At 42.2% G+C, this 7885-nt stretch overlaps 2 protein-coding genes across 2 annotated transcripts in view; one reads left to right on the top strand and one right to left on the bottom strand.

Annotated features, from left to right (window-relative positions):
- LOC109515153 (serine/threonine-protein kinase 19) overlaps window positions 1-2290 on the bottom strand; it is a 4614-nt gene extending 2324 nt beyond the window's left edge. Inside the window, exons 1-5 of the mRNA XM_019868754.1 lie at window positions 2167-2290; window positions 1746-1841; window positions 1506-1648; window positions 800-1035; window positions 297-394 (exon numbers count right to left, since the gene is read on the bottom strand). Of these exons, the coding sequence (XP_019724313.1) occupies window positions 297-394; window positions 800-1035; window positions 1506-1648; window positions 1746-1839 (571 nt within the window). The 5' untranslated portion in view covers window positions 1840-1841; window positions 2167-2290. The remainder of the gene's footprint in view (window positions 1-296; window positions 395-799; window positions 1036-1505; window positions 1649-1745; window positions 1842-2166) is intronic.
- A 110-nt stretch (window positions 2291-2400) lies between these two features.
- Window positions 2401-6283, top strand: LOC109515142 (decapping and exoribonuclease protein-like). The gene is made up of 7 exons (XM_019868742.1): window positions 2401-2774; window positions 3353-3816; window positions 4504-4730; window positions 5037-5256; window positions 5355-5490; window positions 5565-5659; window positions 5924-6283. Exons 2-7 carry the CDS (start codon window positions 3359-3361, stop codon window positions 6030-6032), a joined length of 1245 nt encoding a protein of 414 aa, XP_019724301.1. The 5' UTR covers window positions 2401-2774; window positions 3353-3358; the 3' UTR covers window positions 6033-6283.
- Window positions 6284-7885: the final 1602 nt, after the last annotated feature.

Raw genomic sequence — 7885 nt, 5'->3', positions numbered from 1 at the left:
TATATATATATATATATATTTTTTTTTTATGTTTGAAAAAAATCCGCGATAAACGAACCGCGAAGTAGCGAGGGATCACTGTATTTGTGAGTTATTAGTGACCTCCACTTGATTTATCCTCCCATAGCTGGATTAATACTTTTTTTTTTTTTTTTTATACTTGAAATTTAAAACAATCTTTAGGGTGATATCTGGCAACCCTAAACAAATTTTTATCATTGTTCCAGTTCAGATCAGCGGTCAACAGTTACTTTTCTACCACCCGCAAGTATTCCTGAGCATACCTTGACACCCACCTTGTATGAAGTATTTGGTGAATCTGCCAGAGTTGGGAATGGAGAGCCACCAGCTGCCGGCGTCCCTCACAGTCAGCACCCCGGCTTTCACCAGTTGCCTGGAAGGCAACAAAAATATTGATGAATTGAGGTATTCATCGTTGATTGTTTAATTGGTCATGTTCATTTATCAAGGACTTTTTATGAACGCTCATTCCCATTCTGAGGTATCAAACTGAATCCTACCGAAATTATATTAAAATTGTGTTTATTCAAATATTGTATGACATACAATAAAACGACACATCCATCCATTTTTCGACAATACCGATTTCTGCCTAACCCGACTACTACGCTCTGTTCTGCTTACATCACAAACGCAATTCTGAAGAACATACTGAGTGGGAATTGAACCCACTGCATAAAATGCAGCTATGTGAACCAATACAAGACCAAAGTCCTTATTTAATTTCACCGTCAAGTCTTTCACACGTTAGAAAAAACAGTTTTTTTTCTTGACTTACGTGATTTCAGCATCCGTGAAGAGGAACTCCCTGATCATCTGGTCTTTGTTGAAGCTCAGATCTGTGCAAGGCGACAAAACTTTCTCCAAGAATTTGTCCACCGTCCCTCGAGTCGCTTTGCCCTCTTCTCCGGCCAACACTTTGGCCTTGTAGTCGGACGTGAAAACCAGGCCAAATGCCTCGGCGTCGAAGCCGAGCTGGAACATGAGCAGCTCCCCATTCTCGCACAGCTTATTCTGCAGGCGTTTTGTTTGGGCTTTTACAATGAGACTCCATCCGGGTATGGTTTGAAAACAAGGGAACTTTTTTTTTTCTTTCTTATCGGGGACCAAGGTGAGTCGATCAAATGCTCTCACGGGCCATAATATGGCCCATGGGTCAAAGGTTACCCAACCTTATTTAACAGGATGACATAACAAAACACCTTCACATGAGGCTGATCAATAGTATTACAGTAGCTATCATACTGCCTAAATGCAAGCAAAAACTCACTTGATATTACACATGGTAAAAAAAAGCGCACAAGGTGAAAAGTGGCGCACCCTATAAATAAGACAATTTCAGCGAGACAAAAGAAAAAATGGATGTGTAAAGTGACGTTCTTGTTTCATGAGGTTTTTCGATAAAAGCATGTCACAAATATGACAACTGGGAACAGAAATGTGAAATCAGATTGAGAGAGAGGATAGAGGGCGAATCAACATACCACCTCTTTGTCCACCAGAGTCTTGTCATGGTGAATGCTGTACAGTTGGTGCTTGAGTACAATTTGAGGCAAAGTGTCATTGAAAAGCTTTCTGGGGAACAGCGTCATGAGGTACTCCAGGCTCGCTCGAACATCTGGCGGACCTTTTGGGTCAGAAGGTATTTTAGTTGACCTTATTGTAACCAACCCCGCGCTAAGTTAAAAACACAAACTATAGGCCCATAAAGATGTGGCACTGACCTTGTTCATCACTCTTGATACCAAATTTCTCGGTAGCAGTTCGGCTTTTCTTCACCTTGAAAATGTCGGAAATCAGAGCTCGTTTTCTATTCATACCTGGAGAAGTAGAAAAGATGCAACTTCAATTAGTTGTACCTGTTACAATAAAGACAATCTTATTCTTATTGTAGCAGTAGTATATGTTACTGGCGTTCTTTCCCAACTCGGAACATAGACGAATGATCTTCAAAAAAAAAAAAAAAATCAAAATTTAAGTGCAAACAGCACTCACTTAAACAAGAATGACGTGAAGTGGAATAGCAAGTCAGTCCAAACGGAATGGTTTTATTTTAATTACGCTTTGTATCATAAGCTCTAAGAAAGTAGTGGAATGTGATTTGAAGAAACGTGTACTGTATTTTCTATTTCGTCAAGCTCTTACCTGAACGGTTACTATTGGCAGAAGTACACACAAACACCTCATTTCGATTGAACTACGTGTCACCTGGGTTAGCTTGAACACTTATTTTGCGATGGTCTACTAGTCTTCTTCTGTAAAAGAATGAGTCACGCCATTTCACCATACTGCCCTCTCTGGTCACAGTCGTCATTACATACCCCGTAGACTGCTATGATTTCTTCTTCTTCGAACTGACTTCCAGCCAATTTCAATTGCAATACTGACCCCGATGGTTAACAGTGATCTCTGCATGTCCCGGGTTTGTGTTGTTGTGTTTATTTTGGCATATTTCTACGAATATAGCAAACATAATTGATCGGTATCGAGCCTGATGGTGTAGGTTCCGAAACAGGCGCCAGCGCCGAATAATGACTGCACAGGCCGCTTTCTAGACCTAAAAGCGAAGCAGGAACAGCGCTGTTTTGGGGGATAGCTATATACGCTAGTTAGCTTGCTAGCTTCCCTTTCTTCTTTTTTTCATGTTTCCCCTGCAGCTCCGACTAATCCCAATTACAGATAGGGAAAATGTTGACTACTCAGCATTCTTGAGTCGTGTTTCAGCATGACCGACTCTGGTACTCCTAAATGAGGTAAGTGGCGTAAAACAACAACAACATAACATGCTATAAGCGTTTTTTTCAACCGCGTTGTTCATAATTTCGTGTATCATTGTTGAGAGCACATGCACACACGTTCAAATGCAATATAAAAATGGATGCACATAAAGTACTCGCTCAGCTGCCTTGACTCAATTTGACATCCCATTCTGAATCCCTAGGTTTTAAAATGTTGTTAGCCCATCCTTTACAGTAATAACAGTTGCAACTCTTCCTGCAAGACTTTCCATAAGGTTTAGGCGTGTGTTTGGGTTGACTTTACAGTAATAACAGTTGCAACTCTTCCTGCAAGGCTTTCCATAAGATTTAGGCGTGTGTTTGGATTGATTTTTTTGACCATCCTTCCAGCAGCACATGTGTAAGGTCACACACTGATGCTGGTTAACATGGCCTGACTTTCTAAGTCTCCGCTCTAATTCATCCAAGTTGACTACAGTAGTTTGGACAACCCTGGAGTTGACTGCAATTTCCTATCCGCTCCTCGCAATTTACCAATTGAGGATCACTGTTTTAGGTTATTTCATGTACTCCCTCCTCTCTCTCCCCACTAGGCAAGCATGAACCAGCACCGTTCCCACAATTCCAGCTTTCAACAGCAGCGGCAAACATGCAAGAGATGGAGAGATGATAGTGAACAAAATGACAGAAGATATAAATCTTCCAAACCAAACCATCAGCAGCACCAGTCCTGGCTGTCAGCTCGTCCAATGCCACAGAGCGCTCAGTCTTTGAGCACCAGCAGAGACCTTTACGAAAGAGACTTCCCCCTGTACAAGCAGCCTGTCGAAGTGGGCTCCTTTTCTCTGGACTCTGAACGCAGGTTCTTCAATGACAGCAGGCAGCTGAGGTACTATGTGGAACCTGAAAAAAGCCCACATTTTCACCTGCGGGACGGATATGGGGACCGTTATATAAAAAGGGATGAAAGTGTGAAGGAAAAGCTGGACCACATCCTCCGATGGATCTTGGCCAATAGAACGAAGCTCACACGGAGGGCGGAGGCGTCGTCTTCATCGTAAGTAGAGGTGGGAATCGCAGATTTATTTGCCATCCGACCGACGTCACACTACTTCCTTGATGATTTGAATTTGTTCCACAACCGCAATCATAATTCAAAGCACTGCTTTAAATGAATGGACATTTTAAAAATAGAACTCCACACCGCACATTATAAACATACACTAACAGTTACATAGAATGGACATAATTAATAACAGTTTTTGCATCATGATTTTATGCTTTAATTCAATGGCGTCGTGTATTAAAGGGGAAGTCGCCCCCCCCCAACATTTTTTTTTTCTTGCAACTATATGCCTTCACCAGTCCAAACACACCATTCTGATTAATGTTGCATTTGTGGAATAGGAGTTAAGCAGCAAAATCCACCCGTTTTTACCTATTTCAGGGGGCAGCCATTTTGTCACTTGCTGACGACTTCAAATTACCTCATCACATTTGTGATGGCTGAAAACAGGTGGATTTTCCTGCTTAATTCGCATTGCACAAATTTAATACTAATCGCAATGCCGTGTAAAAAAAAAAAAAAACATATAGCCTTTCAGTACGCTCGCTTTGCCTGTTTGATATTTGACAGTGTGTGTGTCGATACAGTACAGTAAGTTCCACAATTGGGATGAGACGACAACCACGTCAACCACACTGACCTTTTTTTTTTTTTGTTTGTTTTCACTCTCCCTTGCAGAGGTTTCGATGTCGACTTTGTGACGTGGCGAGGCCATTTGACCAAACTTCTGACCACGCCCTACGAAACACGAGAGGGCTGGTTGCTGGCCGTCACCAAATTCAAGGGGACCCTTTACGTCAGCGAAGTGGAAACGGATGCCGCTCGCCGGGATCGAGAGACTCGCACCGGGAGGCACCAGGAAATGATGTATTGGGGATACAAATTTGAGCAGTTTATGTGCGCAGGTACGGACGTACATTTGATCGTTTTTTTTTTTTTTGTTTTTGTTTTTTTTTTTCATGGTCAGACACCTCCAGTTCAAGTTTCCTTTGTTAGCATACAGGGGAGTTGCAGTTACATGGGAAGGGAGGCTAGTGCAAACAGACTTCCAAGGCCAAATAAAAAAGATTATCACATATGGCATTCAATGTGATAACTTGGCAACCCAACCATTCATTTTCTCAAGGACTAGCCCTCATTAGGGTCACTTTCTGCTGTACTTTGTCACAAGTTCCTTTGCCTTGAAAACATACAATACATCTCTCAAAAAGATATGGTGGACGGCTCCCCCGATTCGAGCGGCGTGGTCAACACCAACGAGGCCTTCTGCACCGTGGTCCAAACTCGTCTCTCAGATCACAGGCTGCTGTTCTCCGGCGAGGTGGACTGCCGGGACAAAGATCCGAACGCTGCGGCTCCTCCCGCCTGCTACGTGGAGCTCAAGACGTCCGCAGAGATCTCTACCCCCAAACAGCGGAGCACCTTTTACCGGTGAAAAATGTCAAATATGTGCCATGTCTCACTAAAGATTGCCGATTACTGGTTTAGGGATTGCCCTGGATTAAGATTTTGGATTGTTTGCGCATCAGGTTCAAATTGCTCAAGTGGTGGGCACAGTCCTTCCTCCCCGGAGTCCCTCGCGTCGTGGCGGGCTTCCGGGATGATGACGGAGTTGTTATCTCCGTTGAGACTTTCCACATCTCCAAGATTTCGCGGCTCATCAAGGTAGGCGTTGCAGCTGGCCGCATCTTAACGTGAACCGAACGATCGCGACAACGCGTCTGCGTCTTGTGGAGCAGGCCGAGGATAGGTGTTGGAAGCCGACAGTATGCATGAACTTCTGCAGCGACTTCCTGACATTTGTCAAGTGCGTGGTTACCGAAGACGATCCCCGGTGAGTTCCCAGCATATTCATGGCCCAATGAGCCGTGAATAACCATTCTTCCAAATTTTCCCCGTTGTTTTAGTGCAAATAATTACAAGTACTTTCTGAAAATATTCACATTTATTGATGATTTCCTTGTCGCCAATCATTATAAGTTATACAGTATATAAAAAAAATTTAACATGATCATTTTTTATAAAACGAGAAAATGTAGATGAATGCCTGAGCAGGGCACACGGAATGCTTTCTTAAAATATATTCTCTGTCTTTCAGTGTGGTGTATCTGTTCTGCTGGAATCCTCGCTGTGACGTGACCTACTCGGTCCACAGGGACTCCTCTTATTCTTTTCTGCCAGACTGGTACGTGAGGGAAATGAGCTGAAGATTCTCACCTGTGAAGTTCCCAGATACACTCAGCAAAGACTCTAAATCAAAATTTCGCTACATTTTTCTTGTTTTAATGCAACTCAACGAGGCACACACGACGACGAACTTGAAGGCAAAGAACACTAATTGCAGTATCAGCGAGCCTTTTGTCTTCCGTCATCCAAGGAGCTGTCACTAGTCATTCTCTGTAAGACGGCTGGATAGATCAATGGGTTGTGTCAAATGATTAAAAAGATCATAAATGTATTGTTTGACAGAAAATCTTGACATGGTTTTGGTCCATGAAACTGACTTAACCATTACCCTTCAAGTCCTTGGAAAGTAATGATCTTTTCAGTTTGGGACACATAGACAAATTTGAAAAGTTAAAAAAACACACACACACATGCATGCATACACAGACACACAAAGTATATAAGCGGCTACAGAATAGTGAAAAAAGGGTCTGAATGTGTGAAACTACACCTGCCTGAAAAATGGATGCTACTTTATCAATACTTTAATGCAATACCACCAAATCTCATGACAACATGCACTTAATTTGTCAATCTTTGCCGATTGTTTACAACACTTATCTTCCTACATGAAATCACTGTAGAGCAGTGGTTCTCAACCTGGGTTCAATCGAACCCTAAGGGTTCGATGAATCGTTCTCAGGGGTTCGATGGAGCCTCTGCCTTGGAGGTTAAGACACACCCAACTCAACATGTCAATTACATACGACACACCCGCTGCAGATGATCACATAACATCGCTTGTCCAATCAGTGTTTAGTTTGCTCAGTCGTCAATGTGTGACTGTCGTGATAGTACATCGTGTACAGTAATTAAAAAAAAAAAAAATGAATACATGCTATGTCAGGCAAAAAAAAAAAAAAAAGTGGTTGGTACAACATGGCTTCACATGCATCACGGAACGTTATGGGACTTGGCGAGGAATCTGCATGATTTGTTATGCCAAGTTGAGCAACTCTGGTCTCACATCGGCAAAACAAATGGAACACTTCTTGAATCATATTTTTATGTTTCACTAATGAAGGGTTCGGTGAATGTGCATATGAACTGGTTGGCTTCGGTACCTCCAACAAGGTGAAGAACTACCGCTGGAGAGGCTCTTTCACTTCTGATGACGAATAATGACTAATACGTGTTGTGTCCGAAAACGTGAGCAGACGACTTGCTTTGTCAACGGTCTTTATTGAACTGGCGTAGCACATGTGTGTCGTCACTCAACCAACCACTGCTATGCTACAATACTGTGTTTTTTGGACATGTCTGTGAAGCCAAATTTTGAAATCTGGGCCAAATGTGGGTTTTAATGTCTTTTTCGGACTGTTGATTTAAAGCACAGTTATTAGTAAGTACCTTCAGGATGTTAACCAAACGCACACTTGGACTAGAATGCCTCTATTGTTGAATCAAACGACACTTCTATTGGATTTGGCCTCAAATGCGCTAAAACCTTCAAATCAAGTCAGCTTTTATTGTCAAATATGCTCAGTGTGTAACATACAGCACAGATGAAATTACTTTCCTCTCTCAACCACAATGCAAACATGTAGTGCATTGAACACACAACTAAAATTTACGTTAAAATTTCATAAGACATAAATATATAAATATGTAAAATAAAAATAAATAAACAAATAGCATCAACAGACAACCAAGGGCACTTGTGATGATTGCATATTCATAGTGACTTGTTTTAAGACCCTGACAAGTGAACTAAATTAAACTTTTAAATGCACGAGTCCAACTGATCAGTGTTTCGATGCTTTACTCCAGGGGTGTCAAACGTACGGCCCGCGGGCCGGATCCGGCCCGCAAAGGACTTTAATCCGGCCCGCGA

This window comes from Hippocampus comes, unplaced genomic scaffold, assembly GCF_001891065.2.
Source record: "Hippocampus comes isolate QL1 unplaced genomic scaffold, H_comes_QL1_v1.1 scaffold98, whole genome shotgun sequence".
In the NCBI taxonomy this organism is placed as follows: Eukaryota; Metazoa; Chordata; class Actinopteri; order Syngnathiformes; family Syngnathidae; genus Hippocampus; species Hippocampus comes.
The sequence above is the reverse complement of the archived record's forward strand: the minus strand, read 5'-3'. Positions and strand labels throughout refer to the sequence as shown.

What these genes read in the sequence shown, in the direction of transcription:
- LOC109515142 (XM_019868742.1), top strand. Translation starts at nt 3,359, where the DNA reads ATGAACCAGCACCGTTCCCACAATTCCAGCTTTCAACAGCAGCGGCAA. An exon ending in TGAGCAGTTTATGTGCGCAG is followed by an intron (nt 4,731 to 5,036) that starts GTACGGACGTAC and finishes TCTCTCAAAAAG; the next exon opens with ATATGGTGGACGGCTCCCCC. An exon ending in AGATTTCGCGGCTCATCAAG is followed by an intron (nt 5,491 to 5,564) that starts GTAGGCGTTGCA and finishes CTTGTGGAGCAG; the next exon opens with GCCGAGGATAGGTGTTGGAA.